Genomic DNA, 20,545 nt, shown 5'->3' on the forward strand with positions numbered 1-20,545 from the left:
CAGATCTTCTGGGATTTTCTTGTTCATTATGCCCAAAGCAATTAAGATACATTCTGTGGTCAGAGGATTCCTGGAGCTTCCTCCAAGAAATCCCGGATCTTCTGGGATTTTCTTGTATATTATGTCAAAAAACACTTCAGATTGAAAACAAAAGCCAAATAGAATTAATAACTTGAATTCTCACAGACTTTCAGTATCATGCTTAGTATCATACCGTAGGAGAGTTTACTATCGCGAGCAAAAAGACTGGATGGTCACAACAACAAGCCTTCGTTCCCTCCCTCTGTAGGATTCCAATTCGTATCATAAAATTATACTCATATGAAGTGCTTTGGGCATAATGAACAAGAAAATCCCAAAGATCTCAGATTTCTTGGAGGAAGCTGCAGGAATCCTCTGACCACAGAAAGTATCTGAAGTGTTTTGGGCATAATATTCAAGAAAACCCCAGAAGTTCTGAGATTTTCTGGAGGAAGCAGGTGATTAAGTGCTGACCAAGTTGGGTTCTTGAGGAGATTGAACAAAATATATAACCAAATTCCAAGAATCTGGGATTTTCTGGAGGAAGCATGAGAGATGTGTCTTGACTTGTATTTTGATCTTGGATGTGTTTTCATTGACATAATTTGGCCTAGTTTGTAGCCATTCAAAATAATGAAATAAAATATGGAATAAAATGTTCCATATTGAAACAAATATTTCAATTTTCAATAGTTGCCTACACACTGGACAATTTTCTTCAATATTGAAACATTTATGTCAATAAATCTTTGCAATGTGGAGGCAATCCTTGTCAATAATTAACATTGAAAAGAAATATTTCAATAAATTATGTCTAATGTATAGCCAGCTTAAGACTTTAGTCAAAATTCTCATAAATCAATATCAACAGCGAATTTTAGGATCTCAAATTTGTAATGCGGAAAACATATCCACAAAAATTCTCTAAAAAAATTTTCAAGTAAATTTTTCTTGGTGTTAATGGGTTGAAAATACAAAATGATAAAATTTATTATAATGAATATAATGTGTTTATATGTTTAAAAATCCCTTAAGCCCAATCTTGATAAACCTGACGAACTTCGTAAGATGACAGGGCTGAAAACTTGATATTAGACACTATGGAACATTTTTCTACTTCAAATGGAAAATGTTCTTTAATCTGAAAGACTTTTCTGCAAGACTGTTTTTTTTTCAATTGAGGAAAAATGTAATACTCAACCGATTTTGATTATTTTTGAAAAACTTGAAAGACTCCCTAAAAGCTTTCCTACGATAATTTTGTAGCTTTCTTTTATTTGTTCTTTCTCTAAATTCTGAGACTAATCAAGCTTGAAATCTTTAAATTGGCTTCTATTTTCTCAATATCAGTTTAACCCTGGGTTTTTTCACTATATGCAAAGAAAGAAATCCTTTGCTTTATAAGTGTAATCCTATAGTCTTCTTTACAAACTCCGTTAGGTATGTATAATAGGAAAATGCAATTTATTATGCAAGGGAGTCTATAAAAAAGAATATTACCTTTAATCTTATAATATATGTATATATACAATATATTGTGATTATTGTAATAGAATGTGTTGGGTTAATCATCGGACAATGCATTGTTGTGCTCAAAGATGAAAGAGTAAAAAGAAAGCCAAAGAATTTTCAAACTAAACACTGAGTGAGAACCCTTCTACAGCCTTTAATCCGTAATAAATTGTGTAATTATCTTTTTTTTCTTAATTTGAAAGATAATCATTTTATAGTTTGGAAAAGATTTTAGGCAACAAATTAGTTTTTTTTTCGATTTATTGATTTAAGAATAAAATCGTATTAAATGGAGAACTTCTGGAACATTTTATTCTAACATTGCTTTTTGTGGTTTTTAGAACTCTCAAATGATGGAATTGATTTTTCAGGAAGTTTCATGCCACGCAATCTCTTCTGACTGTTTAGCAGCTCACCTCAAAGCTAATCTACCGGGTCATGGGATGAGCAGCAATTTAATTAAAATTCCCCCAAGCGATTTGGAGGGAGAAGGTGAGGACGGCGGCCACGTGAGAGAATTCACAGAATCCCTGGGATGGCTCATGTGGCGCTCACCAGAGGTCATAGAGCGGAACCCTCAGTGAATTCTTCTAAAGCCCTGCAGAATCATCTGGCGGAAAGATCACACTGGGAACAGTTAGAGTGCCTGAACGTGATGTCACGGGATGTCACCTGGGTGCACTATTGAGAGATGTTCCCGTTGAGATTGGGGGAAATGGAGCATGTCAGATTCATCATCTTGCAGTGACAGTTGCAAGAACCTTCCGTGGGAGGAGATCAATTGTTCCTCGGATGCGGAACCAGTCTCACCTGCTACGCGAGGTCGTCAGAGAGGCAGATGGGAAAATTGTGTGATATTCAGCATCTTGTGGTGCTCTCGAATCGCTGAGCGCGAGGTCGAGAGCTCGTGTTTGTCTCTGCAGCGTGTACCGTTAAAGTGAACCGTGGTCAGTGATACGGAGTCCTCTGAAGCGTGAAGGCAAAAGAGAGACGACCGCAAGAATCAGAGGTGAGAATGAAGTCGCACATCAAACACCATCAGGTAATACTCCATATATGCTGCATCTCCCTCCAAGCCCATCAGGATGATCGACCAGAGCGAGAGGGGAATGTGGGTGGTACAGTGAATAGGGTAAAATTTATTCCTCTTTCTTCCAGAGTATGTTCCACTAAAATAACTCACTTAATCGTCCAGCAATATCGCTCAATTTGCAGCCACTCTGCAATCTCGATGCACCAGCGCTGTTGGCGCTTGTGGAGAATGCGGGTCGCCCTCGAATGTTGGTCGCTAAAGAATCAGGCCTCTCCACCTCAACAGGTTTTTGCGAGCAAGTGAAGAAGGAGCATTTATCACAGCTCATTATCACTGCAACTGCCTCTGCCCTATTTTACCATCTTTTGCTCATTTTTTGTATCATTTAACTCGACTTGTAAATAACCTTTCCTTTTAGCACTTATTTTAAAGCCAACAATTAGAGGACTGATTTTGCAACTATTATTCTCACTTCCGAGCATTTACCTAGGAGTTCTATTAAACCTTACATACTTCTTTTAATAGGTATTAAATGTGCATAATTATAATCATAGTCATAATTATAATTATAATCCAAATTATAGGTAATTTCCTTTGTTTTTGCTCTATTTTTTCAAATTGATTTCTTTTAAACTAGAACATTATGAGCAGTTCTGGTGTTAAATTCCTGATTTTTATGTCTCTCGTCCAATTCACCAACATACAATGTCGGCCAAGAGTCTCTTTACAAATGTATGTTCGAGAAACCAGATAGAAAAGAATGATAAAATTGTTTTTTTTTTGTTTTTGCAAATCGTTCCCTCAGAATAAGAAACGAATAACTCACAGTAGGCAAATTTTACAATACAGCGATTTAAAGCTGAGATTTTACATGCAGAGTATAGGATTTTTGAGATTTAAAATCTCTATAACTTTGTAAATAATTGTCTTTCAAACAGTGAAGGTAGAGGGTATAAAGAAGTATCCAAAAAGTGAATAAAACGTTTTTTGTAAAAAATCGAGTTGTACGACTTATATTCTGAGTCGTCGAAATGATGAGTTGCATAAATAATCCAAAGATTTTATGTATTTCAAAATGTATTTTTTTAACACATAAACAACATCTATGGATATGGATAGGCAACTTATTTGCAAAAAGAAAAATTTTATAAAAGTATTTTTTCATCATTTTTTTCCAACTGATTTCTTGAACATAGATTATGTCAAGAAACTTTTGACCGACACTGTACTTTAACCCATTCCTTACCATGGTATTATAGAACATACGCAAATTGAGTAATTTTAGATGATTTATTCCAGGGCAATTGATATTCGAATTTCTATCGGGAATGGATTTTTAGTTACTTTTAGTCCTTCAATTACTTGGACAAAACCTCCCGACAGAGATGGAAATACATTTTGTTATTCTTTTCTTGCTTCGCGTGAAGTCATGCAAAAATTTTGCTCAAAATGGCGTACGGAAAATTCGACATCCCGTCGAATCTGTTAAAATTGACCTTCATCCTCTTTCCTGATTTGAATTCTAAAATAATATGTAGAATAATAAAATGTAAGTAATATAGCGTTTTTTTCATTAATCTACGTTTTTCGATAAAGGTAAATGTTCAAATTGTGTATTCCAAATGGTACAGAGTAGAGTGTCAATAGGTCATGGTCCTGAAACGAGTTCGTCAAAAGGTATTCCTTTCACCCTACGATTTCTTTCATTTTTGGTTATGTGAGATTATGTTGGCTGACATTCGACCATATACGAAAATTTAAAATATTTTGTGTGATTTATGAATCAGTTCAAATCGGTTGAGAACCGATAAATGATGCGAAAGTACTTTTGAGGTACGTTTATCAATTTAATTAATAATGGAAAATCGATTTCCCAGAAAAGCTATGCAAGCCATTGTGATGAGACCTCGAACTAGGGGCAGATCTAGGACAAGGTGGCTGAATCAAATTCAGGATCTTGCCTTGGAGCGCCTTAAGATCGAACCCGAACATATTTCTGAAGTGGTGGAGGATCGACAGGCGTGGGCTACTAAATTTGATGTCATGGTCCGCGACCCCAATAGGGATGAGCGGTTGAAAATGATGATGATTGTGATGAAAAATCGATCTTTTTTAACTTTGTAATGCAGACTCCTTTGTTAAGACAATAAGAGCTTTCGAAAAATAGGAACTCGAACACATCTGTTCCCTCCCTGACCCAAGATTTTATGAGTTCAAAATTAAATCTTAAAATAGCCATTATTCCTAAATGAAACAAGTTCATAATTGAATTCTACTATTTAGGGTGATTATGAAAGGACTCGTAAAATGCTAGTTCTCTAGATTAACTATACTAAGTACGTTCTTCGATCACAATTAGAGCCACTGGGGTTCTAAAATCGCAAAATCTGTAATCAAAAATTCTAAGTCGATTGTCTCGAAGTTATCTTCGATTGTACTGAAGTTTAGTTAATTTTAATTTAATGTCGTTTTATTAAGAAGTAAAATAGCGGCTATCACCGTCTAAAACGACGTAAAATGCATACAGTCAAGTGTGCTAATCCGGGCGCTTCGCTATCTGGATCGTTTATGACTAAAGCCCAACGCACAATAACTTTTGTTTGTATACATGTTTTTAAAATTTCCTATGTGAGTGAGCGAGATGATTAGATCGAGATTTCATTCACTCTAATTAAAATGTCAAAAACATGTTTACAAAACAAAAGTTATTGTGCGCTGGACATAATCCACTTAAAATAATATTTTTATATTTATTTCCGTAATATAGTCATTTCAGTAACATAATATAACTATTCAAGTTTGAGAAAAAGCAAAAATAATATTTTTATCCATTAATTAAGTGAGTGTAATCGACTCATTTCAATCTTGTGCCAGCTAGGTTCTTCACTAAAAATTTTCTAACAGTGATATTTTCGCTAATGATAGCTGGTTGATTGAAAACATTTATTGTTTTTTCCTTGTGACAAAAGTATTTTAAATCCAAAGGTTTAATTAAAAGTAAATTAGCGAAAAGGCGACCCAGTTAGTATATCCTGACTTATTTCAGTATTATCATTATTTTATAGATTTTCTTTAATATTTTTTATGATTTTTTTTATATTATGTTTCTGAATGAAACAGTGAATAATTCTACGGATTTAGAAGAAGTAAACAAGAATTTCATCAGTCCAAAAACAAGCGTTTAAGTAGCACTCTTCGGAAAACGATCCAGTTACCCCACCTTACTATATGAATAAAATTTTAGTGATTCAACATTGTCACACTCATGCCATCCTCGTCTTAGTCAAGCTATGAGTGATATTACTTTGATCGAAGTAGTTTTCCAGTTTCCTCTATTAAAAATAGATCAACCAAAGAGAAACCCAGATGACCTTACGATCGTAAGGATACGTCTACACACTAGTAGATTTTTTTTTAAAAATGCCTTTTTTAAAAAATTTTGACGTTTCTGCCTACAAGATAGGAGAAATTTTCTTAAAAAGGCATTTTTTTTTTAAAAAATTCTACTATAATGTGTAGACGCCATTTATAGGCAACCTTGGAGTGTAAAAAATCACGCTGAACCAATTTTACTAATTTGTATCGAGATCAACTGATTTTTGCTTCACACGATTCATTATTCTAAATCAAATCCTAGCTTGGCCTCAGATGAGGCCAATATCTTTGTTTTCTTAATGCTAGCTACGAATAAAACCGTAACTCATTAAATTTATCATTTTATTTATCTCATTAATTTATCAAGATTTCAATTTGTATCATTTATACTTTCTTTTTTTCCTCTTTACCACTTTTTACGAATTTTGTGTTATAACTGCCTTGGGAAGAGAGCACATTTTTCATCATCAAATGCATTATCTTCGATCGCGCGCATTTTTTAAGATCTAGGAGAAACTTGTTAAATGTTACCACTCTAAAACATTTGAAATGTTTTGAGCTGAAACAATTCCTTTGCCGGAAAGACCGGAAACCGTAGCGTCCTCTTAGTAGGCCAAATTCCAGAGAGAAAACCAAAATTATATAGTCAATGTATAATTATTCTTATCCATTTATATCCTTGTTTAATCATCTCAGCTTCTAAGTAATCAATGTTATTGTAGTTATTATTCCGAGAATTTTCCTCAATCATGTATGGATTCCATCTATAAATTACTAAAATTCATTTTCCTAATCTCAACAGAGTCACTGTTTTTTTTTTCCTTTCATCAGTTTTTTTTTTATAAAATAGAGAAAAAAGGCTTTAAGAAAATTGTAGATTGTTGGAGATACAACTAAGCTTCCACAATGAGGAATTTGCATATAATCATTCATTCAGTTATTTTTTCTGTTTGTTTTCAAATATTTTTGAGGGATTCAACGCAGTGTGTTCTATCTTTCTCATTCGATGCATTTATCCTTTCGAAGCTCTCTCACTCACTCATTTATCCAGTCCAACTTTTTTGGCTTCCACTTCATAGATAAGAAGACGCCACATTTTAACCACAAACACCTCAGCTTCCTCATCGAGAACCTGCAAATAAAAAACAAAACAATTTGGCAAATTTTAGATTATTCGAAGATAAATTCCAGAAAATGTATCGTTCTCACCATCTGGACATCATCGAGTATCCCTTGTGGTGTGCTCCCAGCTAGGACTTTTGAACAAATAAAGTCCACAAGAGTGGGTTCTGGTTCTCCAATATACTCAATAATTTTCTTATTGATCCACGGTCGTATCTTCTTCTCCATTAGCGTGTTGTCCGTCTCATTCCAGTCGAGTTTGTAATTGAAAAGATCCTCCTTCTCAGTCGGAATCCGATCAATAATGCTCTTAATGTGCTTCCTCCTCTCCTCTTGACTCCTAGCCGCCTCCTCGCCACTCTTCTTCGTGGACGATTCCTCCTTCTTCCTCGACGACGTCGAATTCTTGCTGGCCTGAATAGCAGCCGCAGCTGCTGCAGCCACGGCCGCTTGACTCGGAGGCACCACCACAGTGGCATTGGACTTTGTGCTATCCTCATAATCCAGCGGCACCAGTTTCCTCTTCTTGGGACCATTAGTCTCCTCAGCATCATCATCCATACTAAACACATCCTTCATCTCAAGCTTCTTTCGCTTGGCCGTAGCCTCGCCCAAATTGAGAGAGATCATCGATGTGTTCAGCACAGGCGGAGTTCCCGACAATCGCTCAGACGACTGAGAATTGTGATGATGGTGATGGTGGTGGTGATGATGATGATGATGATTCGCCGGGGGACTCGATCCACGTGCCGACGCCCGAGAATCCTCATCATTCTGTTAAAAACAAATCGAAATTCTCATTGAAACGAATATTTACGATATTTACGATAATTTTAAGTACTCGCATTATCTAATCGCAATCACGTTCTCATGAATATTGACTAAAATTAAAGTTTTGAATGCATTTAAAATCCTTCAAATCTCTAAAGACAATCGCGCTAAAGTATTTTATAAGATTTAAGTATTTATTTACATGTAAGATAAGATTTCGCCAAGGGTTAGTTCTCCACTTCGGATTACCGATGCATCTAGGCCACAATTGGGCCCCTTATGTTTCGTAATTACATTAAGCTGTCTCTTGGCTTAAGTCGTAAGTTTGTTCAGGGCATTAATCTGGATTTGACTTCCTAGGTTTTGAGACCTTAATCAGAAAACCGATAAATATTCTCCCACAGGAAGTTCAAGTTCTCGAGTCATTGTGACCACCCAAGTCTTTGCGAAAACCCTGTCTTTGTGACAATTTAAAGAACTCCAACAAGCCATTTACAATAGACTCTCGCTCAATCGACTCTTTTTCAATCGGACGAAAAATTTTGTTGACAATTTTCACGTATAATTATGAAGCTAATTTGCTCAAATTTACTGTAGATTTTCCTATTTTATCGTGATTCTTTATAATTGAGCGCTTTTTGTGGAATTTACAAAGACTTTGACGCCCAAATCTATCGATAACTACCGAGAGTATACTGTACAAGTAAGGAACAACTGTAATGCATGCACTACTAAAAAGAAAAAAGGTGGCTAACAAGTCACAGAGTGACCCCATAGAAATCACGCAAATGGAAAGGTTTTTGATAACCTGTTGCCGTAGACTTTGTGACCATCATCTGAAGAAATATTCGGACTTTCTTTTGATAGCATACATCCGAAATCTATTCTTTGTCGCAACAAAAGCGAGCAAATGACGTAGTCGCTATATCCGTAGAGAGGTTTAGATCCTTTGAGTAATAGGATCAAGAAAAGAGTTAGGTACTCCGCAGGCCAGGGACTGTAACCTTTCCTCAAGACAACCCTGATCCTTTCGGATTGGACAAGTACTCCAATGAAGACATTGGTAGTCAGGATGGTCGAGATGTAGCAGTCAAAATTCCCCGCCTAATAGCTGGTAAGGCAACCCGAATATTCGAGACGCAATGTCTCCTTTCTAGGTCAGCGCCTCTGGTGGTGGAGAAGACGACTGTGTTAGGACCTTGACAGACCTGAGGATTAGCCGAGAGACGCCTTAGCGTAATTATATTAGAAATAATGGTCAAACTACATTTCCATCATTTTCCACTAAGTCGTCTCTCGGCTTAAGTCGTAAGTGTGTCTAATGCCGCCTTCAGACTAGAGGTTTAGCTCAGTTCCCGAAGGTCTTAAAATCTAAATAACAAGCAATTTTATTGATTTTTCAAAATCTAATGAATCATTACCCCTTATAATCTAATCCTAAGCAACAATTTTCTAAAAAAAATCGTGCCTGATTAGGAACTAGAGGAGTTAAGCCAGATGGTTAAATCTTAGGTCTAAAGCCCGTATAAGGCATTAGAGTTAGTCGATCGTCCGATCTCTGTGTACAGATGTGAGTACGTTGCGAGACGTGAAAGTGTTATGTCCTGGACACACTTACGACTAAAATCCAGAGACGACTAAGCCCGTTCATAGCCAAGTCAGTTTCTGACACACTACAAACGAGGCTTAACCCTCTAATGGGTAAGACTGCCTCCAGGCGGTCTTCACCAAAATCACATTTAGAGCGACAATAAAGGTTTTATTTATTTAAAAGTGCTATAATGTCCTCGGTAATAGTCTTATAAACATCTCTTGAAAGTTTGAACTCATTTTGACTCTTCGTTTTGTTGCTATTCCCAGTTTTGTGTGACAAGTCAGAGAAAAAGCAACAAAAAATATTTGTGCAAAAAAACTTATTTCCAATTTCCATAAAAATACCGATTTCAAGTTATCTGACTAAAATAAATTTATTTTTTACTGAAAGATATGTCATTCTACTTTGTATATTTTATTTAAAAAATTTGAAAAAACTAAAAATATGAATATTAGAAGCAAAAAGAGTTTCAACAATTTTTTATATTTTCTCACCTATCGCCTAAACTAAAAGAGATAATGAAGAATGGATGGTTTTTTCGACTTTATTGGATCATAATTATCCTAGAAAACATTGCTTTAGAACTTTTTTCGCATATTAAAGAAAACGCCGTTAGAGGGTTAATCCCTCGATTTTTTCACCCCCGTGGACTACTTTTCTCAACATATCTTCGCGTTTCAGAAGATTTCGAAGAAAGGATGTCACGCTGTTTGTCTGACTATGTGTCTGTCCGTCTGTCCATCCAAACATTACCACGCCTAGAGCCTAAACGGTTAGAGATAGAATCATGGCACCTTCGAGGGAATACCCATAAGTCGATCCAAGGATCGTTAACATCTCCCTCATTTTCCCTCGCCCTTCCCCTTTCTCACCAAATCCATGATTTTTTTTTTGGGATTGCTTGAAAATGCGTCGTGCAATTCTCTTTCTCATATTTTGGATATGTTTTAGAGATTACCCAGGCGTACATTTCGTCCTTATACGAAAATTTCGTTGAATCATTCCTTATAGCGATTTTTCAAGTTCAATGGTAAAAAAGGCTCTAGATCTAGAGATTGTATTTCTCATTCGAATGGTATTCTGTTTGGGCTCTGGTTAAAATCTTCCAAAAAGAACAAATATTTAGATAGAATTCATTATTCATCAAATATTGAAATATAAATCCATATTTTTAATCAATTAATTTTTAGTGTCCAATTTTATCCTCAAAGTGTCCAAAATAAGAAACTGGACAAAATTATGAGCCTTTCCCCTATAGGGTAAGTGTGCCAAATTTCGGCATAGTTGCATGCAAGCGCCAAAGTATCAAGTTTGTAATGTATTATTTTTAATACAAGTTGATCTTTTTTGTTAATTCTTCTTAAGGAGTGTTGCTAGACAGTTTATCGTCTTTATTTTGTCTAAAATCATTCTTAAAACATTTTAAAACGAATAAAAATGTGGACATAGCATTGGTGGCCTATTCCGGCCACTTTCATTCTCATAGTTCCTTGCCCTTCTGGAATTCTTTCAATGCCTTTTTCAGATCATCTTGCTCGTTGCAAAAACTAAAAATTCTTGGAAATTTGAGGAAGAAAAACTGTGGCCGGAATTACAAGCAGGCCGAAATTTGGTACACTTACCCTATTACTCCCAAGTTATTTTGGGTAATGTTTTGAGTGATTTACAAATCCGGATATTTCGGTTGTAAACCGGTTATGAACGGATCACATGGACATAAAGAGTACTCTGGTAAAAAAAGAAACTTAGAGGATATTCTGGTCTACACTTCGCCTATCATCTCTCTGTCAGTTTATGCGAATCCTAGATATTTTGCTATAAATACAAAATTTTAAATGATTTCAGAAATTTGATTCAAAATTACTGCTGCATTTCGAGTTGGCTCACGTTAAGAATCTCACCTACAATTCGCTTATTTAGGCTTATTCATTTTTCGACTTTCCTTAAGTTATAAAAATATCTTTAATAGCTTTTTTGCAATATTTATGCAATTCTGCATAAAATTTCAGGTGAAACTGTAAAAAAAATGGCAAGCGAAGCAGAAAAAGCATGGTACTAACCTGATGATTGAGACTATTGGCATTGGAATCTCTGGATTTGGAACGACGATGATTGGAGCGTGACGGCGATTGGACATCCTCACTCGAGTCGGAATCAATGGGCTCAGCATTAATAGATGCAAGTTCCCTGGACGCCTGCGCCATCACGTACCGTTCCTTCTGAAGTTTTTCCCTCTCCTTGGCCAGCTGCCTCTCAATTTCACGTTCACGTTCACGTTCCAACTCACGTTCACGCTGCTGTGACTGTTCCAGATTCACGTCAATGAGGATCTTGGGCTTGTACATTTCCTCACGTTCCTTCTTTAACTACAGAACCAAGACGAGAAGCAATGAAAATCATACACTACCAAATACCTAATTTCTCTTTTGAAGACTCACCCTCTCGAATTCTTGTGTCGGATTGTCGTACTCTCCGGTGAAGACCTTGTTGCGTAGCTCCTCCAATTCTTCCTGCTCTTTATTTCTGTCCTTGGCATCATTATCTGCCTCTCGAACACGCTCAGCCAAACGACGCTGCAGTTCACGTCCTTTGTAGTACTTGGGATCATCCCTTTCATCATCATAGTCCTCGAGGAATTCCTTGAGGCGTTTAGCCTCACGTTCGCGCTCCTCCTCTTTACAGCGCACCTTCTCACGTTCCTTCTCATAATCCTTCGCCTTCCGCCTCTCCCGAATTTCCCAATTACGCAAACGCTCCTGATACGCTGCCTCCTTCTCGCGAGCCTTTTTCTCCAGTTTCTTCCGTTCACGTGCCTCATCCTCCATTTCCTTTTCCTTCTGCAGATCCTTAATATTCTTCACTACCTTGTTTTCTTCACGTTCACGATCGCGTTCTCTATCCCTTTCACGCTCCCTCTCCCTCTCTCGTTCACGCTCACGTTCTCGTTCACGCTCGCGCTCTCTCTCTCGCTCACGTTCACGTTCACGCTCTCTCTCTCGTTCCCGTTCCCGCGATCGTGACTTACTGCGACGTCGTTTCTTTTCCTTCCGTCCAGTTGGCGTTGCCGAGCGACGTTTCTCCCGATCCTTGTCATCTCTCTTCTTTCTGTCTTTTTCGCGATCTTTCTCGCGATCCTTCTCACGTTCCTTTTCCTTCTCCTTCTTTTGCTCCTCTTCCTCGGCCGTCTTCCGGAACTTACCAATTTCACGGTGAATCAAGTCACGTTTCCCCTCTTCAATGTCCGTGTCATTGAGCACCTTGTTGTGCCTCGAACTGGATACTTCTGCAAGGATAATGGAAATCATCGGAGATTTTTAAAACGGCTGACAAATTGCAGGCCTAACGGAGTCCGCGAACTTGTAATTATAAGTAACCGCTTGAAATACAAATTATTGGGATTTTTATTCAAAAATTACTCTTTTTATGAATATTAGTACTAGCTTCATCCCAACGTGAAAACGATCTTCAGACTAGAGGTTTAGTCCAGTTCCCGAAGACTTTAAAATCCTAAGCAACAAATAATCAATTGAATTATTCACCCTTGTTATCCAATTCTTAGTCAAAATTTTCCAAAAAATTTTGATTGATAAGAAGTTGGAGAAGTTACGCCATATAACCACGATTTAGATCTAAAGATCTAAATTTATAGATCTATAGATGATAGATAGCTGTGTTCATGTAAACGGATCCAAGTCGGAAGGTGTTCAGGTGGGTGTTGGACTGCGCCAGGGATGTGTTCTATCACCATCGTTGTTCATACTATACATGGACAATATTATGGAATGCAGTCGGGGGCGGAATGTGATTCGTATTGGGGATTTCAGGGTGAGCCATCTTCTCTTTGCAGATGATTTGGTTCTTTTTGGATCTTCCGAAGAAGAGCTTGAGCGCACATTTGACCGATTTGTAAATATTTATGCCGAAACAGGTAATGGTAATCTCACGACAGCCTGTTACAATGCACTATATATGTTAGTGAAGTCCCATTGAAACAGGCGGAGAAGTTCAAGTATCTCGGGGTGTTATTCACGAGTGATGGTAGGATGGAGGCAGAACTCTCGTCGCGAATCGGTCAGGCTTCTGCAGTAATGAGGGAGCGTGGCGGACGCGTGGTGAGGAAGGCCAAGCTTAGCCATCTGGCTAAATTATCGGTTTTCAAAGCTGTGTTTATTCCTATTCTTCTCACGGTCATGAGATTTGGGTAATGACCGAAAGTATAAGATCGCGAGTACAAGCTGCCGAAATGAGATACCTCCGGGCGGTTAAGGGAATCACTCGTCAAGATCGAGTGAGGAATGTAGCCGTTCGTGAGGAACTAAGAGTCGAGGAGCTGCTTCTTCGGGTTGAGAGATCACAACTTCGATGGTATGGACGTGTTCAACGCATGAATGAAGAAGGATTCCCCAAAAAAGTTATGCAAGCCCTTGTGAGGAGACCTCGACCTCGAGGCAGACATAGGACAAAGTGACTGAATAAAATTCAGGATCTTGCGTAGGAGCGCCTTGGGATCGAACCCGAACATTAGGGCGTTTCAACAAGGAAAAATTTTTTTTGGCACTATTCTCGGGGTGCTGTATTTGATGAGAGAAGAAAATTTTAGCTGAGATTCTTTACAATCTCAGCTTTTGTGGTCACAGGTGAAATCCGACCTCGTCAGATCGGGCCCAAATTTTGGATGTACACGTTTTGACACTCATAGATCACGAAAATCATGTGCGCCAAAAATTGATTTTCGTGGACGTCCCGTCCCGTCCCGTCCGTTACATTTCGACTTCTGGAGAGAGAACGGAAAGAGATATCGACAAGCGGTTTTCGGCAAAGGTTAAAAGTCATTGGGCCGCTAGAAGTTGATGATGTCAAATCCACACCCCCAACCCCCCTTCCGCCATTTTGGAACACCCCCAAAATTTGTTTTATCGATAACTCAGCCCCTATGGCATCGATCGATCTCTATATAGCTTTCGATCGATACCAAACCTCACCCCCTCCGACCCCCCTGACCTGAGCTAGAGGGGGTCAAAAATTGAATTTTTGAATGGTCATATTTCCGGTTCTAATTATCGGAATGCAAAAAAAATGATATTTTGGAAAGCTCTCGTGGAGCACTACAACCCTTGTGACACCCCTATTTTATCCGATTTAATCAAGGGTCCGATTAATCGAAAAATCGATTTTCGATTAAACGATTTCGAATATTTCGCAAACTAGACGATGCTTTTTCTTTAAATTTTAATATGTTGTAGCTGGGGTCGAGGCCTTTCCAACGGTGGGTCGCACTCCTCCCTTTATGTTCCCCGACCCGAGCTATAATCAAAAATTTCTTGACCGGACTGCATTTTCTGTATTTATAAAGGGATTTCGATGAAATTTTAGCCTATATTGTATCTGAGAGCACGATCTTTCTAATAATGGGTCCCATCCGTCTCTACCCCAACCCACTGTACCCCGACCCTTACTATACCCATATGGACCGGACTCTATCACATATGTTTATTAACCGATTTCAATGAACTTTTTTTTCTTTTGTTGGTCTTCCCCACTCAGACTATTTAAAATAGAAAATGACCAGTGATAAGCCCAGATAAGCTTATGGTAGCTGAGATTCTTTACAGGTGACCTCGAAATGCGTGCAACTCGGGGTGCTTGCAACTCGGAAACGTGAAAATTGGATTGTGAGTTGAATTTTGGGGGTAAAGAATCGCGTCGAGCCAATTTCATTCATTTCGACTGCCGAGAACAGTTTACTCGACGCGATTCTTTACCCCCAAAATTCAACATACAATCGAATTTTCACGCATTCCGAGTTGCAAGCACCCCGAGTTGCACGCATTTCGAGGTCACCTGTAAAGAATCTCAGCTACCATAAGCTCATCTGGGCTTATCACTGGTTTTCTTCGACGACCATATGATCAGACGCCGTTTAGAGGTGGCTGACCCTCTCTGTAGTGTAAAATCAGAAAAATGTTCTACAGAGAGGGTCGTTCAGCCACCTCTAAACAGCGTCTGATGATATGGTCGTCGCAGAAAAACTTTCTTGTCTCATCAAATACAGCACCCTGAGAATAGTGCCAAAAAAATTTTTTCCTTGTTGAAACGCCCTAGTAAACAGTTGTGAAAGAGTCCAACACAAAGAAAAATCGATAATGCGGAAGCAGTCGATAATAGTTATGCACTAAAAAAATGTTAACCCTTTCCGGACCGCAGCATATGCTGCAAGCCAATTTCACAATTTTTTAATCAAAAATATCTAAGCTCAGGAATTAATTGAGGTTCTACAAAAAATATCTTACATTTGGACATCCTTATAATTTGTAATAATCCACAAGAATCGGATTTTTATCAGTTCTGAATAATTAAAAAAACGTTGTTTTTCACAGAACATTCATATGCTGCTTTGGGTACTCAGAGTCCCAAAAGATACGAAAGAGTTAAGGAGAAAAATTCCCTACACCATAATTGTGCTATTCTGAAAATCGTTCTCCTGAACATTTTTTAGAACATGGCTGTTCTTATGTGCTTCTGCGTAATCGAATTCTTTTCTGTAGGTTGTTGTCACGACTATTCGGTTGTTTTAGAACACGACGTGGACCACAAAAAATGCAGTCGTAACTGGAACTAACAGAAATAGTCAACTAAGCAGAAATACATGAGAACAGCCATGTACTAAAAAAAATATCGGGATAAATATTTCCAAAAACAATTTCTGTCTGGAAGAAAAAATGTGGGTTTCAATATTTTTCCCAAAAACTGTTTTTGAATATGGAAGGCAGAAAAGGCGAACTGCAGATAAATGGATCTAGTACATATCCCTCAGGGCAGATTTCTGAAAGTTTTTACCCACAGAGAGAAATCCGAAAAAGTTAAAATAACATTCCGGAAATGTTAATTTTACCCTGCAGTATTGATCCAAAATCGGTGTAAATATTACCCTTTTAAGGTGTATTAGGGGTTAAAGTTACCCTTTTTCATGTTAATTTTACCCTTAATAAGGTGCAAAATTAACATTAAAAAATGTTGATATATTTTTACATCTAAAAAGTGTTAAATTTCTGAGGAAAAAATGTTAATTGCACCCTCTTTTTTTTCTCAGTGCCCCATACCTTCTGCCAGTTTCTACCTCAAGAATTTCTAGAGGGAAAATTCTTCCAATAATTTTAAACGGATAATGGACTCATGTTCAGAGGATTGAGATTTACCGCAAAAAATACAAAATTATGCTAAATGAAAAACTGGGGTATCACCGAACATGGGGTAGCACTGAACAGTATTTTTTTATTTCTAAACTCCTTGGACTATCTCGACTATTGCTTCAGTGGACAAGCATCCCTATAATCCCTATAAATTTTTATAGGTCTTCTATTCTGAACTTTAGACCGTCTTCAGATTAGAGGTTCAGCCCAGTTCCCGAGGGTCTCAAAACCTAAAACAGCAACCGATTTTATTGATTTTTCAAAATCTAATAGGTAATTTAGCCTTCATAATTCAATTCTAAGTCAAAATTTTCCAAAAAATCTTGACTGATAAGATATTAAAGAAGATAAGCCACATGGCTAAGCCTTAGGTCTAAAGCCCGTATTAATATCTGATTAAGAAATTAAAATGTTCGGTGCTACCCCGTGTTTGGTGGTGTCCCACTTTTTTTAATGAAATTTTTGGCTAAAATTTATCAAAAGGTTCACTGAAAATTTGAAAAAAAAAATATTTTGCCACATTGCCCTTTTGACAAACTTTTGTTATCCAGTTGATCATTTTGCAAAGCGCGAAAAGGATGAAAAAATTAATCAAAAAAAAACAGCAAGAAATTTCAAGACATCCGAGGGAAAAATCCATTAAATTTATCAACCTTTGCGCTTTTTTTTATAAAAGTAATTTCGTCGCTTTAGCAGTTTTTTTTTATTACTTTATTGCTTAACTCTTTCGCGTCATTAGGGTCATATAGGACCCGGGGAAAAAAACAATTTTTTTTGACTATTTACATTAATTGAAATCTATGTTTGTGCACGACATCTTAATAGAAGGATGTAAGATTCTTGGCTAATTTTCTCAAGGCTCCAGATATTCAGGAAAAGAAAATATTTGAGATCAAAAATCACGAATTTCGAACTTTGTGAAATGACTTTTCTTTTTCAATTTTTTTTATTTTAATTTATTTTTTTCAGCAAAAAGTTCTTTAGAAACACAAAATAGAATATCCAAAGATTGTATATTGGATATTTTGATATAATAAACTATCAATTTTCCAAAACAGCGCGTAGAATTTCCCGGGTCATATATGACCCTATTGTCGGCAAGGGTAAAAGTTTATTAAGGTATTTTTGTGCCAGATTTGACAGTTGGAACATTGCTTTTCTTTGTGAAATCCAGAAGGAAAATATCTTGCTCCTGGACATTTCATCTTATATCTGATGAAATATAACATATTTTGCAATATTTTAGAGTATTCTGCAAGCGTCTCATATTGTGCAATTGTATTGTGTGTGAATAAATATGTGGATAAGTTTATTTTTGCCAAATACCACTCAAAATATTGTGACAGTGACTGTTCAAGGGATTACCAGGAAGATTCCTTGAACACCAGAAGTACAGTGTTCATCAAGACAATCCAGTTTGCCATGGTTTTGGCCAAATTAGTAACTTTAAGCAAAAAAAACTCTTAAAAAGCCCGTGATATAGATTTTGAAAATGGTATGTACACTTCCCTTGAGGACAACGGGGTCATATATGACCCGGGGTTTTTCCGAGTTTTCACGTAATGGAATTTTTTTTCCTCTCTGAACTATTATATTTGATCATAAAGCATTAGGAAAAACTCAATTTTACATGAATTCATCTGCTGAATAAAAGTGTGACGCGAAAGAGTTAATTTGACCACTTACCTTTAGCGTCTGGAGCCACAAAATTCTGGATTTCCTCCTTATGCTCCACGAGGATTCCCGAAATCCTTCCTAAAATCGTTTCATCATTTTTCTGCTCAACATCTCCATCGCGAGATTTATTTCGACTCTCCTCCTCTTTGTATGTGTCCAGGAGTTGTTTGTTTTTCGCATCTACTTTTGCAACTAAACGTTTCCCATCCACCTCGAATCCATGTAGAAGGCGAACAGCTCGAGATCCAGCCACTGGGCCACTGAAATCAGGCCAAGAACATTAAATTTGGTCCCAGTTTTACCGCGAAATACTTGCCCCGGGGCTACTTACTCATATTCGCAGAATCCAAATGTTGAGACTCTCTTCCAGTTTATCACTGTACCGCAAGTGGCTAGAATCTTTTTGATCATTGCCTCTGGGGCGCGTTCACTGATATTTCCGATAAATACCGTGATCACGGGACCCTCGAGAGAAGGAGGTTGCTGGTACATCTGTGGACGTGAGTTGATGGTGGTGGAATTGCCACCACGATAGGGCCTACTGGTGGGCGGAGGTGTCGACATGGGTGGCATCCCAGCCGGAAGAAGCTGCTCAAGGAAACAACTAGAATTTATCCAATTTGGGCCCCCCAAAACCAATAGGACTGATACTCACCGGCGGAATCAATGGTGGTGGCATGTAAGACATACCGGGGACAATGGGTGGCCTTCCCGGATACGACATTTTCGGGCTTCACACTGAGAGGGAGTCGGCCTCTTCGAGAGAGTCTCTCGCTGTGTGATAAAGTGAGGTTAGGGTGAATCGTCAACCCAGCAGAGAAATATTTGTGATAGAGGCAATCACAGAAATGATTCCAACTGATAAATCTCACAAGTATAGTAATCAATAGATGGAGAAAAACCCTCACTATCTCTCACTGTTGCCAAATTAGTGGAAAAAGCCTCCACGGAGACAGCAGCATTTTTCCGACATTCTATGCTCTGACATATTTTGCGTTTTTTTAACTTTCACAAGTTTACTATAGCACGGAAAACTTGGACAACACAATCAAAGGGTGCCTGTGCACGAAATTCAAGTAAATTTTCGAGTGGATTCTCACTATATTCACTGTAAATTAGAAAAAAGTGGACTCGGAAAATCCCAAATATCACACAAATACTCCGGAACTCTCTGACTCCAATTTGTGGTGAGTGCAGATGGCGGTGAAAAAGTCAGCGAAAGTGTTTGGTTCGAATATTGAATAAACCGTGACTGTCCAGGTATTTCAAATTTCAACGCCCATTCAGTTTCTTACAGCAAACTTTACCATATTTTAGCTCATTATTGTTCATAAAAGCTACCAAGAAAAATTCGTGATTTATTCTGAAAACTACTTTATCCAAATTGCAAATTAATTAATTTCCCTTGGTATCTCTTTTCCTTCACTGGGTTAATTCTGTGGTGAGATACCAATGTAACCCTTCAAGATCAGATGGCGCTCGCCGCGTTTTAGAGAAATAGTTCAATATCACATGTGATCCCGTCAAATAATATCTGCAGATATCTTTAAGATTTCTGTAGAGAAAATCTACACCTCTACAGAATATCTGCAGATAAATTCTGTAGATATTCTTACGAATTTTATTTGGGCTTGGGACAAAATTCGTCAGAATATTTCGGCAGATTTATGACGAATCTCTGATGAATTTCTGTAGATATTCTGTAGATTTTTTCTACATTCCAGACTTTCCAGACAAGATGTGTCAGAAGAGATGGAAAAATTTTTCACTGAAGTTTGCAAAATTCTATAGAGTTATTCTTAGTGATATCACGGTGTTTATATAAAATAAAGAATTCTGCGACGCCGTGTTACAAGTAGAGAAAAGTGAAGTGAAAACTTTAAACAGAGTATCGACCTAAATTTCGTGTTTTTGTATCATTCGATTGGTGATTTTTAAGAAATTAGTATTTTTGCTCGCAGTTTTTTTACTTATCTAAAATGTGTACTCGGTAATGCTTGTTAAGCAGAGCATACAATTTTCTTTATAACTTCTACAGTTTCTTCATAAATCAACAATATTTTTGTGAAGTAATGGAGGTTATGCAAATTTTCTAGGGAGAAATTCTGCCGAGAATCTGCAGATTTTCTCTGAATGTACTAGAATATACCGTTAAAATTCAAAAAACCTCCGAGTAAAATCGGCAGGTAGAGCAATGATTTGACGGGATGTGTTTATTGTGGTTTTTGTGTACCTCTCTTCAATTGTTTA

The 20,545-nt window shown here is 37.4% G+C and overlaps 1 protein-coding gene across 3 annotated transcripts; it reads right to left on the reverse strand.

Annotated features, from left to right (window-relative positions):
- Window positions 1-6,582: 6,582 nt before the first annotated feature.
- LOC129810386 (RNA-binding protein 25) lies at window positions 6,583-19,484 on the reverse strand. 3 transcript variants are annotated; one of them, XM_055860826.1, is made up of 8 exons: window positions 19,204-19,484; window positions 18,951-19,069; window positions 18,627-18,883; window positions 18,305-18,555; window positions 11,867-12,711; window positions 11,489-11,794; window positions 7,151-7,837; window positions 6,583-7,073 (listed from the first exon to the last, which is right to left on the reverse strand). In XM_055860826.1, exons 2-8 carry the CDS (start codon window positions 19,017-19,019, stop codon window positions 6,981-6,983), a joined length of 2,508 nt encoding a protein of 835 aa, XP_055716801.1. In that variant the 5' UTR covers window positions 19,020-19,069; window positions 19,204-19,484; the 3' UTR covers window positions 6,583-6,980. The 3 variants fall into 3 exon arrangements, with proteins under 3 accessions (XP_055716801.1, XP_055716800.1, XP_055716799.1); XM_055860825.1 differs by having other exon boundaries at window positions 19,168-19,484; XM_055860824.1 differs by having other exon boundaries at window positions 18,951-19,484.
- Between the last annotated feature and the right edge of the window lie 1,061 nt (window positions 19,485-20,545).

This window comes from Phlebotomus papatasi, chromosome 1 (genome assembly GCF_024763615.1).
Source record: "Phlebotomus papatasi isolate M1 chromosome 1, Ppap_2.1, whole genome shotgun sequence".
Lineage (NCBI taxonomy): Eukaryota > Metazoa > Arthropoda > Insecta > Diptera > Psychodidae > Phlebotomus > Phlebotomus papatasi.